This window comes from Lampris incognitus, chromosome 6, assembly GCF_029633865.1.
Source record: "Lampris incognitus isolate fLamInc1 chromosome 6, fLamInc1.hap2, whole genome shotgun sequence".
NCBI lineage: Eukaryota > Metazoa > Chordata > Actinopteri > Lampriformes > Lampridae > Lampris > Lampris incognitus.
In genome coordinates this window covers 38919983-38940722 of record NC_079216.1, presented here as the reverse complement: position 1 = coordinate 38940722, position 20740 = coordinate 38919983, and the positions used below count along the sequence as shown (strand labels likewise).

The 20740-nt window shown below is 41.7% G+C and overlaps 1 protein-coding gene across 1 annotated transcript in view; it reads left to right on the top strand.

Annotated features, from left to right (window-relative positions):
- The first annotated feature begins 71 nt into the window (after positions 1-71).
- nup205 (nucleoporin 205) overlaps positions 72-20740 on the top strand; it is a 45492-nt gene continuing 24823 nt past the window's right edge. Inside the window, exons 1-17 of the mRNA XM_056281223.1 lie at positions 72-110; positions 2176-2318; positions 2423-2594; positions 3502-3646; positions 3848-4007; positions 4367-4595; positions 5836-6000; positions 6208-6383; positions 6573-6689; positions 7326-7463; positions 7806-7956; positions 11447-11652; positions 12402-12584; positions 12970-13020; positions 14510-14719; positions 15853-16090; positions 16253-16442. Coding sequence (XP_056137198.1) covers positions 83-110; positions 2176-2318; positions 2423-2594; positions 3502-3646; positions 3848-4007; positions 4367-4595; positions 5836-6000; positions 6208-6383; positions 6573-6689; positions 7326-7463; positions 7806-7956; positions 11447-11652; positions 12402-12584; positions 12970-13020; positions 14510-14719; positions 15853-16090; positions 16253-16442 — 2702 coding nt within the window. The 5' untranslated portion in view covers positions 72-82. The remainder of the gene's footprint in view (positions 111-2175; positions 2319-2422; positions 2595-3501; positions 3647-3847; positions 4008-4366; positions 4596-5835; positions 6001-6207; positions 6384-6572; positions 6690-7325; positions 7464-7805; positions 7957-11446; positions 11653-12401; positions 12585-12969; positions 13021-14509; positions 14720-15852; positions 16091-16252; positions 16443-20740) is intronic.

Sequence of the window (20740 nt, the reverse complement as noted above, 5' to 3'; positions counted from 1 at the left end):
TTGGAAAAGAAGTGATTAATTTAAATTTTATACCGGCGAAAGGAATGTTGCCTTTGTCAAATTCTCCCGTTCCGAGTTTATCATGGCTGCTCAGATGGCGGTAAATTCGGGTAAGAAATGTATTTCTTTAAGTATTGATTTACTTTCGACATTTTTCACTTAAAGCTGTTTTATGTTTACAATCCAAATTTTATACGAATATGCCTTAAAACTCCGCTCTTGATTAATCTTGTAGAGATTGACCATGTAGTGATAGATGTGTGTCACCATTAGGCATGGGCTGCTAGGTTATCTTAGCCTAGCTGGCGAGTCAACGTTAGCTTTTAGCTAACAACTTTGTTTACCTACTTATAACTGGCATGGGTAATGGTTTGGTTGAATCCCAAATATAGACTGTGTAACCGTCTGTGTTTAATAAGCAAATAATCAGTAAATCTATGTTCACATTTAAAATGTCTATTTAACATCAGAGAACTGTCATCAGGCGAACCGATGAGGAGGTGCATGTGAAACTAAGGCTAATAAAGTTAAATCAACTAACCAAAGCGACGTTTTGAACAACTCCACCGTGTAACACAACTTCACATGCCATGCCTTCTGTTTTATTCGTGTATCTTCTAAATTGACTACCAACTGCTATCCATCTAACTACAAGCCACATGATCAAATATTTACATGAACATTTTCTCATTTGGCAGAGTTTATTCAAAGCAACTTAACAGAGTGAGCAATTAGCAAATATATTAGAATGTTACCAACGGTAATTGGTTACAGATTACTAGTTACCCTGTTGAAAATGTTATTAGTAATGTAACTATTTTAACTTATTCATCAAAGTAATGTAATTTATTACATTTGATTACTTTTTGATTACTTTTCCAACAAATGTTTTAAATGGTAATACAACTGAAAAGTCCTAAAAACATGCACAACCACCGAAACAAATAAGCTTTTTATGGAAAAGAATATATTTGGAAGCAACCCCTTAGTCATCGCCAACATTTTGATTAGTAACTGTAATTTAATTGCATATTTTTCTCAGTGGGCGGCACAGTGGCGCAGCAGTTAGCACAGGCGCCTCACAGCTATAAAGTCCTGGGTTTGAGCTCCGGGGTAGTCCAACCTTGTGGGTCGTCCTGGGTCGTCCTCTGTGTGGAGTTTGCATGTTCTCTCCGTATCTGCGTGGGTTAAGTGTTTCGGGTAATGGATGGAATGGATGGATTTTTCTCAGTAACTGTAATAGATTCCAATTAAATTTATCTTGTAATTTAATTGCATATAGCCAGCCATCCATCCATTATCCAAACAGCTTATCCTGCTGTGAGGGTCGCGGGGATGCTGGAGCCTATCCCAGCAATCTCTGGGCAGCAGGCGAATGCATGAGTGCCTTAGATCATCATGATGCAGTAAATAGGAGACTTCAGGAATCAGGAACATTTATGTCATGTCATTTCATGCACTTGTGTACATGAAATAAAACGAAATATAATTTCCCTCAGCTCACAGCAGTGCAACACAAAGACAAAAACAGATATCCAACTACAAGAACACATATAGGAGGAGCAAACACCGAGGGCAGTCTGACAGGACACGGAAGCGGGGCAGGCTAAGCTAACTGCTAGCCCATGCAGACCTGCAGTTCTGACAGTCATCCTGGCGTTTGCTCTCTTGGACAGTGAAAAACATTTTTTTTTGATATGTTGGCTATATGTCGTTGCCATTACCTGCACCGTTTCTCTTGGGCATGTTGCCAGCCGGTTTCCTCCCACAGTCTAAAGACATGTAGGTCAGGTGAATCGGCCATATTAAATTGTCCTTAGGTATGAATGTGTCGGCCCTGTGATGGACTGGCGGCCTGTCCAGAGTGTCTCTCCATCTGCTGCCCAGTGACTGCTGGGATAGGCTTCAGCGTCCCGCAACCCTGATCAGGATAAGCGGCTTGGATAATGGATGGATGGATATTAGCTGCGAAGTGCCACTAGACAGTACACAAACCTTGCTTAGAGACTAATTAAGGATTAAGTTTGGCCTGGAAGAGGAGAGGTTTTAGATGTTTTTCATGTTATGAAAATATTGTCAAAGACCCTTATTTCTGTAACTCAAAAGGGTGGGTAATGGAGGGATGGTTTTGGTGATTAGGCAAGATACTAGAACTCTAATTTATTTACCGATTAGGAGCCGGTCTGTGGGGGCCGCTGAAGGAGCTATGGGAGACAGTGGATGGTGCGGTGTGGAAGAGACAACGAGAAAGTGTCTACCTCCTTGACCTGCAGCTGAAGAAGCATAAACCACACTTTTTGTCTCTCTTCAAAAATCCTGTGAGTTACTGTTTTTGCAAAAACACTCTAAACATCTGGAATCACTGTTATTTTTCTTGTGCTGTATTGTCAAGTTTTCATGTGTAACCTTTTTTTTTTTTTAGCCAAAGAGTGCAGAGCAGAGGGAAAAGGTACGTAAAGCAAGCACAGAGGGCATAGCCATCCAAGGTCAACAGGGTTCAAGACTCCTTCCTACGCAACTCCTCACAGAGGCATTTATCATCAGTGACCTGTTTGACATGGGAGAGTTAGCTGCTTTGGAGCTGTTATTGGCAGGTAATGTGAAGATGTGAAAGAGATTGGACTTGTGTAGTCATTCCACTTTTATCACATTAAATTTTATGTAGCAAATCTGGTGACCAGGTATGTAAATACCACAGTCAAGTAGTCTTATATGTACTTGTCGATTTTTTATCACATACTATTTTTTTTTATACATTTGTTTCTGATTTTTCCCTTTTTCTCCCAATTTAGTGGCCAATCGATCCCTATTTTAGTTCAAACACCCACCCTTGTACTACATGCGTTCGCCAACTGCATCTCTCCGGCCGGCAGTCTCGAAGGAGACGCCTCGCCACTTTCGTGACAAGGCAAATCCAGGCCGAACCACTGCTTTTTCCGACACACACAGAGACACATTCATGTGATGAACACAAGCCGACTCCGCCCCCCTCCCGAAGACAGCGTTGCCAATTATTGCTGCTTTATCGAGTCCGACCATAGTCGAATCTGATGAGACCGAGGCACGAACCCCGGTCCTCAGTGAGCAACTGCATCGACACAAAGCCGATGCTTAGACCGCTACACCACCGCGGACCCCGTTATCACGTACTATTAACAAGTGCAGAGTTTGGGTAGTCTTGCTGACAGAGCCTGTTTTTTTTTTTTATCTTGTGATTATTGCCCTTCATGATTATTTCTTTTTGAAATACGGCCCTACCATGAGTAATTATTTTTGGATTATTAATAGCTGATTATTTATTTTTGAAATAAGGCCCTACCATGAGTAATTATTTTTGGATTATTGATAGCTAATTTGTGTAACAGATTTCTTTTTTCTGCTTTATATAGTCCAGATCACATCCATGATTTGTTGTATAAGCATTGCATGAGGTCCATTGCAGATAGTGTTTGGCATTTGCTAAAGTTTTTTTTTTTAATTATTATATTTTTCTTCCTGTAGGTGAACACCAGCAGCCTCATTTCCCGGGCCTGACGCGTGGCCTAGTAGCTATATTGCTTTACTGGGATGGGAAACTCTGTCTGGCCAACTCCCTACGTTCACTCATTCAGTCACGTCAAGGGAAGACATTCACCCTGGAACTAAGGTAATCGTACCATCACCATCTCTCACAGCACCTCCTTAAGCACCTGTGCAAATCACTAACTTTTAAGCTCACGCATTCCAAAATTTGTTCACTAATGCAGTGATTTAAAAGGTCCTCTTAATGACCATACAGTTGTGTTTTTTTAAGGGAGGCCTAAAACCTATATATGTTTACTCTTGACTTTATTTATTTCACTTTCAGTGAGGAGCTGGTGGCTTTGACCACTCGTTTCACAGATGATCTGATGAGCCAGGGTCTGACCAAGTGGATCCTAAGCTTGGTGTCAGAGATCAACGTGACGCGTGAATTTGAGCGGTTGCAGAAGGAGCGTGGCTTGGGCAATGAGAAGCACAGGAAAGAGGTGGGTGTGAATGAGGCTTTTTTCTGTTAGGCTGATCTTTTTGACTGGGTTTCCATTCACAAAACTTTATGAATGTTATGATATATTAAAGTGAAAAGTTTAATGGAAATTGCGAATATTACAAAGAATTTATCTATCAGATTTTTTTTCAAACTATGTTAAGATAGAGGAGTTTAACACTCAAGTATTACTTTCATCATGATATGACTAAGAAAAAGATAAGCACATCTTAGAGTTTGGGAAGCCATGATCAGCAAATGTTTGGTATTTTTACTTAATAATTGACTAAAACTATTAATTGATTATCATTATGGTTTTATGTGACTATTATATAATTTTATATTCTTTCTTGTTACTAGGTATCAGACCTCATCAAAGAATGTAGACAGGCATTGGCAGATAGCCTGTTTGCATGGACCTGCCAATCACCATTGACGAAAGATGACACCCTATTGCTTATTGGTCACTTGGAGAATATGACAGCTGAAGCTGATGGCTCATTGGACAGTGTGAACCTTGCTCTTGTCATGGCACTGCTTTACTGTTTAGATGTCAGCTTCCTAGAGCAAGGCACCGAGGATAGAGAAGGTGAGAGAAGCAATTGTTTTGGCTGTGAAATATGGTAATGAATACATACATGAATAATTTTATCTTTAGTGCTGTAGAAAATTTTAGTGGGGCAGCTTCTATATGTAAAAGATAAATTCTGATTAAAGTTAAGCTGTGGGCATATTAGAATAGGTTCTTTTTTTAAGTCAGTGGTTAGGTGGCAGAGTTGAAGATGCTAAGCTTTTCATTGGGAGTGACGAAGATGGACAGGATTAGGAACGAGTACATTAGAGGGACCGCTCAAGTTGGACGGTTTGAAGACAAAGCAAGAGAGGCAAGATTGAGATGGGTTGGACAGGTGCGGAGGAGAGATGCTGGGTATATTGGGAGAAGGATGCTGACAGTGGAGCTGCCAGGCAAGAGGAAGGCCAAGGAAGAGGTTTATGGATGTAGTGAGGGAGGACATGCAGGTGGTTGGCATGACAGAGAAAGATGCAGAGAACAGGAAGAGATAGAAACTGATGATCTGCCGTGGCAACCCCCTAACAGGAGCAGCCGAAAGTAGTAGTAGTAGTAAGTAGTAGTTAAGTCAGTGGTCAAAAGCATTTAGAATCATTACTTGTACTTATTGTCACAACCCTGGCTCAAGGGACGTAACAAAAGAAGGGAGACAAGTCGAGGGTTGCAATAATAATCAAAATATTTAATAATACAAAAAAAAAATGAATAAAGTTCAAAAAACAATGCGCTGGTCGGAGAGAGTAAGCGCTGGGATCTGGAAGTCTCAGGAAGCGCGCAGATCCCCCCGGAAGCCTCCCCGGAGCGCGGGAACAACAAAGCGCGAAACCCGCCAACCTGAAACTGAAACAGAGACAAAGCCAGCAGGCAGGAAGAGGAGGCCGTAACATTATTTATAAGAATACCCTAGGTCTGCGACAGGCATGGGTGAAAGTCCATGAATACTGGGATGGCATCCAGCAATTTACCAGTGCCCGCGTCCATAGGGTTAGTGGTTGTGTCAGGGCATCCAATGTAAAATTTTGCCAAATCAGTATGCGGATTGACAATACCATACCGGCTCATTCAAGGCCCACATTAACAACGGCCAAGATTGGTGCTGTACCCTCACAGGGTACTGATGGAAACTATGAAATCTGCTGTGGCGACCCCTGAAAAACAGGGAACAAGCTGAAAGAAGAAGAAGATTTACAAAAATACCCTAGGGTTGGTATTTAATTTGTGCAATGCATGAAGGATTATCTCTGTTTTCATTTACTAGACTTGCTCCAGGCCTTACCCTTGTTGACAGAGAAGCCATACGTGTCTGCAGTGCATAGTTGTCTGATGGATGGCCAGCCCTGGAAATTGCCTGGCCTACAGGCTGTGTGTCGGCTGGCCTGGGCCTTGGCTCTGAGGGCTGTCTCCCAGCTACCACAGGGCTCTGGTAAGGCCACTACAAAAGAGACAGGCATATAATAAGTCCCTGTTAATGCATCATCAGCAATTATAGGACTGTTCAGTCACATTCATCATTCTGTCAGTTATAGTATTGTTTTGGCTTATTGTATCACATATTAAGTATGCTGAATGATGTTGAATAGGATATACCTGCTTTCTATCTCATGTATATTTGCATGTATGTGCTGTGCAGCTCTGGTGGAGTTCACTGAGGCTGACGAGGCTTTGGCTGACCAGGCCATCTTGGGAGATGTCTTCCTGTTCATGAAGGAGGGGATGTTGGGATGTGAGGGTTTTACTCAGGAAGAGTTCTACATCCGTCGCCTCCATTCATTAATTACAGACTTCCTGGCCCTCATGCCAATGAAGGTAAGAGATACCCATGCTGTTGCTTCTGTCCCACCTTTTTACACAGTTAGAATTTGTTCAAAGGTTTTTGGCAGATTCGTGTTACCTTGTCACAATTACTGTTCTCCAAAGTCAGTGTTATTGTTCTGCCACATTATAGACTGATTTTAAGTGTTGTATGATTCACAATGTTTACTTTTTTTTCTATAGGTGAAGCAGTTGCGTAACTGTGCTGATGAGGATGCCCGTCTGGTGCATATATCCCTACAGATGGGCAGTGAGCCTCCATCATCTCTACACAAAGACCTAGACCACCTTATGAACCTGGTTTGTCTTTGTTACTTACATAGATGCAAACAATACATAATAACCTTCATTCTCTAAAGCACTAGCGTTGCACATCCACCAATAAGTACAGGGGTAAAAGCCATTGTGCTCTGATTATTTTGATGTGACTCTTGAGTGACTATCTTAAGAGATAAATGCTTATGAAGACATGGGAGAAATGAGAGCTGAAAGGGGAATAGTAAAAAAGGATGAAGGAGGATGTTTTACTGAGCAGAGGCAAAATTAATTTGGCTAAGGTGTAGGGCGTTGTTGGGGGGTTTATAAAATACTTCTTGAAGAAATGTATTTTGACCTGCAATGGAAGTGTGGTATTGGAAAAATCATTCCTCCGTTGAAGATTTGGGGGGGTTAAGGCATCATCCTTGATCAAGGCACAAAATCGCATACACTGCCCCAGCTGGCACAGCACCTGATATTGTGCTCTCACTTCTGAAATGTGGCTGGTTGTAATTGTATCTAGAGGTAGGACATGAATATGCACAAATTCCATTGACCTCATAAGATGTCATAAAATCACGAGAAGAACCAACATGGACTTTGTAGAGTTTGTGCTTCTAGCAGTAGCTGGCATTATTGAAAACAGCATCCGCTGAATTAACCTTATTTTCTCTCCAGATAGGAGAGTTTTATGGTAAAGATCCGTTTAGTCTGGAGCTGGCTTTGGAGTTCTGGTGTCCCACAGAGTCTCTTCAACACACTTCCCTCCAGGGATCCTACCTGGGCATGGCCCTGCAGAGGCCTCCACACAAACAGGTAAGGGTCTCCTGTTCTCTCACTTTTGTCTTTGTGAATTACAATACTAGTGAATTTTGAAAGGCACAGGGAAAAAACTAAGATCTGGGATTGAAACTGAGGCATTAATGTAACAGTTATTTCCAAAATTGCATCTTGCTGTTATTTGTACATTATTGGATACATTTGTTTTATGGTAAATAGGCAGACACAGTTCTGGCTTTGGCATGAATAACCAACAGAAAATCTGCAAACCCGTGATACCTGTGATGCCTATTCACTGCTTGTATAAGCTTCGCGCTTGAAAGTATTTACTCCTTCCGTTGCATTTTCCTGGTAATATTTTTTGATGTCATGTTTCAGGTGGTATTATCTAAGTTTGTGCGTCAGATGGGAGACCTGCTGCCCTCTACTCTGTACATCCCCTATCTGCATATGCTAAAGGGCTTAGCCAATGGACCTCAGTGTGCACACTACTGCTTCACCTTGATGAAATCCAATGGAGCCCCACATGGTAATATCATATCACTGTTGTCAGGAAAAAATCTTGTTCACCCCTTACTTTTTGCTTTTTCCCTGAAAGTAAGGGTAATTTCGAGTTTATATTTCTTATTTGTTCAGCACTATGCTGGATATTCAGTGTATTGCAGTAGCATAGCATGGGGTTTCAGTAAGGGTAATGAATCCCCCCCCCCCCACACACACACACACACACACACAAACACACAGAAATTTCCCAATGGGTGCTGATATAACCAACACAGCCACATACAAAATACACTATCACCTATCACGCACTATATGCATCAACACCAACAAGACAGCTGATCTTCAACAACCACAATGCACATGCACAGCACTGCACTATAGCAGCTACTGCAACGTCACGACCAGATTTTCCCTTATGTCACTCAGCAACCAGATTGTACACACACACCACATGGCACACAAATGACAAACAAGTGTCCACAGTTGATGTAGTGTTCACCAGTCACTCATGCAACTTCAACAAATTCAATAAAGTATAGCCACAACACCAACCTGGAGTTGGTCTCTCACTTGAGAGACTCATGGCAGCCTTCTCTTGCAAAATCTATCCAGTAATTTAGCCTGTTTGGGAGAATGTGTGAAAAAAAAATACAGACAATTCTCCTTGATTGGCAAAAAACACCAAGTAGATTGGCAACAAGATCGTCAGTAGCTGTGAATGTGTAGGTTAGTTCACAACCCGCCAAAGGCTCAAGCTCAAAGTTGATGACGACACCGTGGGCTAGCACTGATATATCGCAGGGCCCCTGGGGTGTTTTGTTACTGCACACCAAAATTTGATTGGCTGATGATATGGTCACTCGGAAGTTGTAATCAGTTTGCAGCTTCAGGCTTCAACGAAAGGCTAGCAGTACCACTAGTGCTGGTCCAAGGGGCTGTAATGCGTTCAGATGGCATAGGAAATTGCTGCTCAGCTCCACGAGAAAACAAATAATTGAATTCAGACACATTTCAGGCACGCTTCAGTTTAACTATGGAAAACAAATTATGATTTTGATTTTGACATGGCCAGCAGAGAAGGCCTTGATGGCCCTGATAGCCCACCACTGGTGTATGGTCATCTTACTGTACACTCACACCAAAAGTGTCATGAACAACAAAAGTTGGTGTAATAACTAAAAGAGTACACTCAGTGGAGTGCAGATACCCGCCAGGCATTATCTCCCCTTCTCTGATGCTTGGACTTAATGACAAACCACCCCTTTTTTTGCCTACCAGGAGAAAGGAAAATACAGAGGCACTGCCTGCATATCTCCCCTTCTCCAGTGCTTGGACTTAGGCGAAAAACCAGCTGAGGAGTTAGCACTCAATTGTGGTGTAAAACTGGTTTTTCAAAGGTTTTGAATCACTGCAACCACGGGAGGTACTTGATCATACAGTCATTTGCTGCCTTCTCTCCTCAAAAGCTGACATCGATTCTGAGTTCAACTGTTGCCTGAGTTGTGCTAGTGGCGCTTACGCCACACTCAGGAAAAGAGTCTTTGAAGACTGAGAGAGACATAAAGGCCCAAACAAAACTCACGGTCTACAGAGTTGTTGTTCTCCCCACTGTGCTGTGTGGAGCAGAGTCATGGACCACTTACAGCAGGCACCTGAGAGCCCTGGAACAATACCACTAAAGATCCTTACGAAAGATCCTGAGGATCAGCTAGAAGGACAGATGCACCAACAGACGCATTCTAGAAGAAGCCAACATGACTAGCATCACCACCACAATAATGCAGCACCAACTCCGATGGAAAGGCCATGTCATCCGCATGTCCAACACGCGTCTCCCCAAACAGATCCTGTCCTCACATGTCACTGTGCTCTCCAAGAAGGCCCAGCAGCGTCTTCACTTCCTGTGGCGTCTGAAGAAGGCGAGTCTCCCCCCGCCCACCCATCCTCATCACATCTTACAGAGGCACCATAGAGAGCATTCTGACCAGCTGTATCACTGTCTGGCATGGGAACTGCAAGGCCTCCGACTGCAAATCCCTACAGTGGATAGTGAAGACAGCTGGAAAGATAGGAACTGCTCTCCCATCCATCCAGGCTATCTATGACACACGGTGCACCTGGAAGACTCTTAGCATTGTGAAGGACCCCACCCATCCTTCCCACATCCACTTTACCCTCCTACCCTTTGGCAGGAGGTACCGGTGCATCCGTGCCGCCTCCACCGGACTATGCAACAGTTTCATTCCTCAGGCTGTGAGGTTCCTCAACAGCCTGAGCACTTAGACCTTCCATAAAATGACTTTTTGACCACCTTACTCACTGTTCGTGTCAGGTGTGCTTGTGATGTTTAGGTCTGTGAAGTAATTCTTGTTTTTAATGCACTTTTTGTTTTTAATATTTATTGTGTGTTATTTGTTTTTATGTGGCACTGAGGTCCTTGTGAAATGTAATTTCATTCCCTTGTATGTATGAGACATGCATATAAGGACACGATGACAAATAAAAGCAGTCTAAGTCTATTCCCAGCTAAAGGAAGGTCAGCGATTCCCCGGCGGGGAAAAGAAACATTTCAAGGACAATATCAAGACCAGTCTGAAGAAATTCAACATCACATCAAACAACTGGGAACACATTGCACTGGATAGGCACTCCTAGAAGAAATCTGTGCAGGAAGGAGCTACATGTTAAGAAATGGAACTCCGTTGTGCTGCAGAGAAAAAGTGACAGCACCGCAAGGAGATAGAGAAAAGGGCTCAACCACCCCCACCAACCACCACGACTTTCCCCTGTTCACACTGCACCAAAGTATGTGGATCGTGGCTTGGCCTCTACAGCCACATGGAGAACCACAAGTAGACAACCCAACAGTGAGGACAGTCACATTCGCTTCAAGTGACCGCTGATAATGGTTAAGTGCCGGGATGATTGCTGTGAATTGTACATCGGGGAAACAACCAAATACATGCTGGCCAAGAGGATGGCACAAGACAGAAAAGCTACGTCGTCAGCCCAGGACTCTCCAGTCTACACCCATCTACAGGCCAGTGGCCACTCTTTCAAGGATGAAGATTTGCACATCTTGATAGGGAGGAACGCTGGTTGAATGGGGGAGTCAAAGAGGCCATCTATGTGAAAGAGGGAACGACCATCCCTGAACCAAGGGCAGGGGGCTAAGAGTACATCTACATCCTGAGATTTAATTTTGCTGTGATTGCAACCATTCCCAAATCCTTGGTGAATAGTACACAATGCCATTGAAACTGTAGTTACTGCTCATGGCAATTTGCATATGAAACCCGAACATTGTTTTCGGTCGTTATACGACTGTATTGTTTGTAAGGGGGGGAATCCTGTAGTCATTTGAGACTGAAGAGGTCACTTAGATGAGTGATGAAACGTTTCTCTCTCCATAAACATTGTGTCCAGATGAACTGATTGAACCTTATGTAATTTTCTTACCTGGACTATTGAGCATCCATAAAGACACCTTGCTAATATTTTGTATATTTATGCAGGTGACAACATTCAAGGAGTAGCAGGTAGCCCTGTGTCATGGGAACACTTCTTTCATTCCCTCATGCTTTACCATGAGAACCTGCGGCGAGACCTTCCCAATCCAGACACATTACACTATCGCCACCCGCCATTGAGGGGCATCACCCACAGAGAACTGGAGGGACTTACTTGTTTTTTGGAGGTGCTCACAACCATCATTACCTGGGTATGTTTTGTTTTTTTGTGGTTTTAAGCCCAATGAAATGAGTAATTACAGTGAAGTTTAAGAATGGGACATCCATTTCCTTTTGAGGATAGAATACCCGTACTCAAAGCTGAGGCGGTTCTTCATAAGCCCTATTTGCAACCGAGATGTGGTGTGCTGTCTTGCCAAAATTGATTTACTTACATTTTAAAATTTCTGGCACTTTGATTTTCAACCAGAAACATAACAGGGCTGAGATGTTCATATTTTAACATATGCGTTCAATGCTTTGTGTGCATTTGACTTTCTATCTTGACTTACATGCTCCATATTTGGTTAAATTTTGGAGCAAGAACCAAATACTGTTTAATTCTTATTTATCTATGATTAGGACGGTTTACAAAGTTAGGATATTATTTTGATTGGTTTTGTTGTCCAAAAATCTTTGAAACTCATCACCCAGATTTTGTTGGGTACCAAGTCCTTTGCAGATTTAAGCAGTTCCCTCCAAAACTAATCGCATGAGGGTTAGAAATGTTGTCCAACTTGGTTTGTAGACATGACTGCAAGCAACAGATATCTAATCTTATCAAAATGTTATTCTTCCAACTACAGTTAAATTCAGGATTATCAGGGTTTTTTTTTTAAATCATGTTACTCAACAGCAAACAAGTAGTTATATTACTACATATAATATAAACTTAATTTAATACTACATAAAACATAAAAAGTTAACTTTTTATGTTTTCCATTTTGTTTGTTCCCCCCAGAGTGAAAATGCTCGACTGGCCCTGTGTGAGCACCCCCAGTGGACACCAGTGGTAGTGATGCTGGGGTTGCTACAGTGCAGCGTTCCACCTATCCTCAAGGCCGAGCTCCTACACTGCCTGGCTGCCTTTGGAAAGTCACCAGAGATCGCAGCTTCACTTTGGCAGTCTCTTGAGTATACTCAGGTGGATTCACCAGAAAGAATAATTTTATTTCACATGTCTGCAGTAGAGTATGGACAAATTGGACATTTTATATATGAAATATTATATTCCAAAACACAGTATATTGGTATGAGTAGAAAAAAACATATAATGTTATAATGAACTAACTCTGGGCTATAAAATAGATTACATTAAGTTTGGACTGCCAATCCTTTTATTTTATTTTCAAAACAGTGGATATCTGACATTTAGAATGAAGATATATGTTTATGTATGTATATGTGTATATGTTTAAAGTCATATTATTATGGCTTTATGCAGGAAGCTATTGTTTTGAAGGCAATTTTTGCAGTTTTTCTCTTCAAAGCAAGGTTTTGAATTCCATGCTTCTCTACCTCTACTGCAGATTCTGCAGACAGTGCGAGCTCCGGGACAGAGACAGACTGCTGGAATTGAGGTGAGTTTTTCAATAGCATGCTGTTGTTTTGCGTGTTCCTGTGGTGCTGTCCCCTCACTTCTGAAGTCTAAACCTTGCTTTTAAGGTTTCTTAAACAAGCCACATCATTGCAGACTCTCACTGGCGTAACATTTATTATGGGCCCTGGTGCAAGCAACCCTCGTAGCCCCCCCCCCCCTTGTCTCTCCCTCACTCGCTCACACACACACACCACCACCACCATAGGTGGGTTTAGTAAGTAATTTTAGTAATTTATTTGTATAGCACCTTTCACAGATATACAATCACAAAGTTCTTCACAGCATAAAATATAACAAATAAAATAGAAATATCAAAGTAACAGACAAAGTTTACACAGATTAGTTATTGTAAAGGTCAGTACGTCAAAGATTGGCTACACTTCAGGACCATGGAGAGCGGACACACCACAGACAGAGTTCGGAAACCTAAACAGACGGTCTCTAAATCAAATCAGTCGACAAGGCAATGAAACAAGTCAACAAAGCAACTAGGCTGTAATATAGCTAATAGCCTTGTCATTCGACAGTAACAGGGGAGCACACATCAGACTCAAAACCTGGTAGATTGCATGGTTTGGCATGCACGCAGCACACATTGCAGCTTTCCTTTTTTTCCTTGGTCTCCTTCCTCTTTTTACATCCACTTTTATGTGTGTAACTCATGCTTGCTTGCTTGATTTTATTTTTCTAACGTTACTTAGGTAGGCTAGATAGGTAAATGATATTGCGTGCGCTAAACAAGCTATCATCACATGCTCAAAACAGACACGTAACATTGGACTAGGACAATGCATGCAGAAATATTGATGGGCCCCCCCTAGCGACGAGCCCTGGTGCCACTGCACCGGCTGCACCACCTATATTTACGCCAGTGCAGACTCTGCCAAGCAGGAGGATTTGGTGAATCAAAGTCATGGTGCATCATGGTCAATCTTGAAGTGTGGGAAAGGATAAGGTTTTCATGTAAAGTTTCACAAGTTGCAGAATTGAATTGAATTGAATTGAATGCCTTTATTGTCATCGTACTTTTCAATACAACGAAACTGGGAGTACAACTCCACTGTGGTGCAACAATAAAATAAATAAAAAGCACGCATTAAAAAGACAAGAATGATTAAAAAAAAACAGAACAGTAGCTGATATTGTATATTTAATTTTCAATTTAAGGCTTGCTGGAAAATAAGGTAGAAGAAGAAGAAGAAAAATACACATTCGCTATCTGTTCATAATCTGACATTGTGATGGTAATTGATTGTTTAGAGAGTTTAGTACTGTGGACCGTATTTCATCATCAAATTTGAGTTTGTGCTCGTACAACAGACAGAGCAAAAACGCATGTACATTTGACTTCATTCTGGATTTTAGAAGTTGCTTAATTTTGTAGTTTATGTGTAGGCACCTTAAGAGACAGAGGGAGAATGAATGTGTACTTAATCTAAACTCCAGACTTCTGTGTTCCCCTTTCTCAGTTGGAGCTGAATGAGATCGAGTCGAGCTGTGAAGAATACCCTCTGACGCGGGCCTTCTGTCAGTTGATTAGCACATTGGTTGAAAGCAGCCTGCTAGTCAACCTGGGGGCAGGACTACGTGCACCAGGATTCCAGCCTTACTTAACCTTCCTACGTGACTCTGTTTTCCTCCCCTTCCCCACCAGAGCATATCGCCGTCCAGCAGAGAAGGTATGTTGCTAAACAGTTCCTCCTCAGGGTCTGTCTAAGGTGAAGTTATATGCATTTAGAACATATATATATATATATATATATATAAACTTTAATATATAGCAGTACAAGCTTGTTTCGTGCATCACGCACTGATCATGTTATATTTTAAATATGCTCTATACTATATATATATGAATTGTAGTGCTGTCAATTATCTCCTAAAATCAAGTTTAAATCCAGACTTTTTAGAATTTGAATTTGAACAAAATTTGAATAAAATCAAATCTTAAACATTATTTTGGTCATTGATAAATAGGCCAGGTGCAGCATCACGCAAATTGCTCCACTCTCACATTAGTGCCCTTATCACAGAATGGTGCAATGTACGTATGTTGATCTAATTATAGATAAAGTAAAAAGTCGCATAGCTCACATATTTATTAGCAATTTATAAATAGTCAAAAGATGCATCTGAGCTTGCATTTGTAAAGGATAAGAAAATAGCTTGATCAAAACTAGGAACTGACATACTAGACTACAGCGTACCAACATGTTGAACTTAATAAGCTGGAGGCAAACCACTGCAAAGATAACTCACGAGCAACAAATTAGTTACCACATCTTTAAATAGATATCAGTTTTAATTTGTACACATTATATTTTGAGTGATTGAAATTGATATTTAATCAGCAGTGACAGTTTCCTGTTCGAAGGATGATTTAGGATTCAAGCACTGACCCCCCCCACCCCCCACCCCCAAAATGAATTCAAATCCTAAGATTCAATCTGATAACATTACTGAACTGCAAAATATCAAAGGAAATAAAGTATAAATGTAGACTTTGGGGTACTGAATCACAATTAAAGATTAAACAAGCTTAAAAAATGGTAAAGTCATTCATATAAATCATCCACATTTTTGCAGTTGGGGGGGGTCATACTGACTACAAGTAAATTTCAAATCTGCATTGCGAATTTGATGTGAATTACTCTTAACTGATGATTTACCGACAATTTGTTTGATAAGATATTTTTCTTGGTTTTTTTTTTTTTAATGAACATTTCATTTTCTTTACCACCTGTCTCATTTGTTAAACTATGGTGTTTCATCACCCCCACCCCTACCCCCCCTACAATTCTCCATGCCTCAGTGGGAGGTAGCTGATGCCGTCTTGGAGGTCTTCCATAAGCTACTGCAGGACTATGAGCCTCAGCCTTCAGACTTTGTCCAGGAGATGGTGGAGCTGCAAGGGAAGCAGATCCCGGCCAATAAGCCTCCTGGCCATAGCATCATGGTCCATCTGCTCAATGACTCACCCACACTTGCCCTCTGTCTTAGCCTGCTGGAGGAGGGGATATGCCAGCTGGACACCTATGCACCCTTCCCCGGTGAGAGAGCATATTGAGCTGATGTCCTACACATATAAACACATACACGCACAGCTATTTTCTGCCTGGTCTGCTCTACTTCTGTCTATTTCTAATAGGGTGCTCTTTCCTTGCATTTTCTCATACATAACCCTGCTTTTTTGTATTCTCGTGCTCTTCCAGGTAAGAAGCATTTGGAATCAGCAGTACTGCACTGCTTGTGCTTGCTGGACCTGGCCCTGCAGAAGGAGGTGGTGTTCATGGACCTCCTGAGGGAGAGCCAGGCCTCCCTACTGGTTTCTCCCCTTGAGCAGCTCCTGCAGGGAGTCAGCTCACAGAGTTGCAGGGCCAACCACATTGTCAACATTGCCAGGTAAGGGCTGTCCTGTTGAATGGCTTAGGCTCTTGTCATGTGCTTGTGATGTTGCTCCTTTAGCCCAGTTGACAAACTCTGTTTTATCTGTTTTGTCTCTGTCTTAATGGTGTGCTTATCCAGTAGCGCTGAAATACCATAAAGACTTCACCAGGTGGAGTGATTATGGGCTTACCAAGTACAATTCTCTCAAAGGCTACCAGGCTTTGTTATGCACTTGTATAACAAGTATCTGCTCTAAACTCAATATCCAGAAGTGTACTTGAAAGGAAAGTGACAATTTTCAATATAATTGCTATGTATTTGTTGTTGGGATATCCCTCCCATTAGAAGCCATAATATTAAGCAGTCGTTTGTGTGTCTATGAGATGCTGCCGAATTTGTATGCAAAAGTGTTCACTACGCTTGGACAGTATCCATATTTTCCCACCGTCATACCGACCTTAAAATATACCGCGGTATCGGGTATACTGTATTAATAATAAGATATATAAATAAGGTCATAAAAAGCATTTGCATTCTGTGAACACGTGTTACCACACAGTGGCAGCACTGCGCTAAAACATTTACTTTACCTTACTAACCAGAAGTTAATTTATTATTGATATAATTACAAAGAAAAACAGTCAAAGTCAAGATGACCTTAAGAAGTGGGTGTCAAACACGGAAACTTTCGTTCTGGAACTTTTATTATTCAACACAGTGACAACGGTCAAAATAAAGTGTAGACCTAGACATCGTCGCAATGACAACAATAAATTACAAATGAAAAGCCGAATTCTAACAGAAATCACACTAGGCCTAATTGTTTGTAAAAAAATATTTGGTAACACTTTAGTATGGGGAACGTAGTCACCATTAATTAGGTGCTTATTAGCATGCAAATTAGCAACATATTGGCTCTTAATTGGTCATTATTACGTACTCATTAATGCATTATTCTGCGTGGCCTTATTATACCAACAGTAAGCCATTAACTATGAGTTTTCCCTCTATAACCTCAGAATTATTGCTTATTAGTGGTACCATCTCAATATGCTTTGCTTAGTATGGACTTTATAAGGTGGTAGTACCACAAGAAGAGTTATTCTCCCTTACTAACACTTAATGAATATGGTCTGTTCTTGCATAACAATGTTAATAGTGTTAAATTACTGTAAATTAAGTTTTTGTTACTTAGAATATGTTCCCCATACTAAAGTGACATCTTGATCATTACTAATTCACTAGTAATTAAGTTTTTTTATGTTCCCCATACTAAAGTGTTACCAAATATTTATATTTAACATTGAAACATTATTTTTTTAAAAACATCGTAAAAACGAAAATATTGTGTGTGAAGGCCTGAACAGATCAGTCAAAACGCAAGCACAAAATTACAAAAATGTAATGAAATACTCACGTCTATGTACAGTTCACTAGCTGTTTTTTGCTAGAAAGACCAACATGTCCACCTTGCCGGGTTTAAGCAGTGAGTGCTGGGGAGTGACGATATTGCCTGCCATACTAAATACCCGCTCCGATGGTGTGCTTGTGGCACAAATGCATCAGGGGGTAACTTGAGGTATTGGCTCTCCACCAAATTAACGGATCCTCCTCTCCGTTGACCACTTGCCCCTGTAGATAAGCGGAGAGCTCCGCTGTGGCTCACTCCTCAGTGGAAGTGGCGGATGTTGTTGAAGCCCTTTTTTCCCCCAGAAGACTTCCCAAACTTTTTTTCTTTTTTGGTTGTGGTTCCAGTTCGTCCTCCTCTTCCGCCCTGATGGTCACCGCCAGGCTAGGTGCCTGTCATCCAAGGTTGATCATTTGTTTTTCAACTTTCCCTTTTGTCTCAGCCAAAGCTTCATATTGATCTCTGCGGTAGCGAGGATCTGGAAGAGTGGCAATGTGCATCAACTCTTTGAGGTCATCATTTTCATATTTGGCCTACAACTTGGTCAGAATTCTGGTTTTCAGTGCAGCTGCCAATTCGGTGTCTTCCTGTGACTCCACCAATACATCGTTTTCGAGGTGTTGAAGCATTGGCAGAAGTGAGGACACTGTAACATATTTTTCACCTAACAGAATATCAGTGAAGGCACTGACAGGCTGGAGGGCGTTGTTGATGGACTTGAGTATATGTACGTCTTGCCAGGTAAGTGATGGCTGAGCCCATCAATCATCCGCGAGGACCCATCGTATGGCCTGTGCTTGCTTCAAGATGTGCCCGATCATCTTTTGCTTTGAACCCCAGCAGGTGGCGCAATCCTGAATAAGAATACGTGAAATCAATATTCAATATATGCTCTAATATTCTACACATTTAAATCACACATTCAAAGTGGAGAAAATAATAATGTAACCATTTATTATTTACTACAGCCTGACTCCATCTGACGAAATAGGCTACTCAATCACATTGTGCATGCTCTAAATGAGCCGTTCCTGAAGCTATATTAGTGACATATGTTTGTTAATCTGTTATTAAGGACTGATAGATCAACACCATGGAGCTCTCTCTTCAGCACCAGAGCTGTCTCAAAAGTCGCACTAAAATGCTCATTCATGAACGTTGGCAACTGTATATCAACTAAGATATTTACCGTGACAACGTCATGCTCCGGGAGACCAAGTTCGGCTTGAGCTTTCCTGAGGTCCCGTTTCTTCTGCCAGCTATGAGTGAAACTGCCGATAATTGCATGGCAGACTCCCAGTGCTCAATCCATTCGCTGTTGTTCGTCCTGGAGGCTATTGGTCATGGCGATCTTCAAATTATGACCGAAACAATTTAGCCATGGCCATTTCAGATTACTGGTGATGGCAGCATGGATATTCGCAGCATTATCTGTTGCAATGCATGACAGCTTTTGGGTGTCAAGTTGCCAGTCTTCCAAAGCATCATGGAGCGCGTCGGCAAGATTAACGGCGGTGTGGTTCTCCGGCAGGAAAGCCGTCTGGAGACACCGCGACTCCATCTTCCAGTCAGGGGTAATTATGTGCGCAGTTAATGACATAAACAGGGTCATGTTGACACTTGACCATGCGTCAGTTGTTAGCGCATAGTATTCTGCCCCCTGGATCAATGTTTTCACTTCCATTCGTACATGACTGTACATCTCTGGGATGGCAGTCCGTGAAAAATATTTCCTGCCTGGAAGTTTGTACTGCTTATCCAGTGTATTGACCGGGTTAGTGAACGACTTCTTTTCCACTGTGTGGAATGACACCATTTCTTTTGCCAAGTAGCGTGTCACTGCATCTGTGCAATCTCACCATCGTGCACTGCTTTTTTTAAAACATATTTTGTGGACCTTAAAAAAGCACCCATAATCATTTGTTGCGTTGTTGCGGCAGGAATAGATGAAGATGGTGTGGGTGACGCAGGCGTACTCCTCAACTGCGCTGGTTTGGCTGGGTGGTGATTGTGTAAGTGAGATCGGAGATTTGATGTGTTCCCCTCCTTTGCGGTGACTTGTTTCTGACAAAGTCGACATGTAGCTACATCAACATCTTTTGGCCCCCCCTTGTCATCTGGCTCAAAACCAAAATACTGCCATACAGGAGCCTTCACATTTTTTTAGCAACCAAATTGCTACAGCTCTCCACCTTGTCACTTCAATTCTGTCTCTCAAAAGTTAACAACACCTCACGTGATGCATAGCGCGGAAATATAAGTGTGCGTGTGCGAGAGTCATTCTGTTTCCTGACTACATTTGTCGGTTAACCTCGACTTTTTTTCCCCTCCCAAAAAAATGCAGTTCATAGTCTTTCAAATTTATCATAGTTTATCCGTTGATTTTGTACCAATTGAACATTTGAAACTGGATAAACCAGTATTATGTGAATAAATGGCAGACTTTGCTACATTAATTAAGCATTTGGTAGGGGGCCCGAACATTGGTATGCTACTCTATTACACGTTCGCTGATCCAAACATTGCAGAGATGCACAAGTGGAATGAGCACGTTTGCTTAAATGAAAAATTGGGCGTGACGGTATGGGAAAATCATACCGCGATGTCAATTTAATACCCCGGTAGATAGTATTTTCAGTATACCGCCCGATATTGGCGTTCACCAGGGACATCAGTGGTGTACTGTCTGTGAACGTGAAAACTGCAACCCTTACTGCTACCTTTCATGGGCTACATCGAAACAGATTGCATTGTATCAGAAATGTGAATAACAATGCTACATACAGCTGTTGTTGGTTGAAATAGGTAGAGAACACTGCAGACTGTTGCTTACATTTGCTAATGTTTTTATTTTTCATCTTTATTCAATTCCCTGCTGTCACAGAAGAAGATAAAAGCTTAGGGA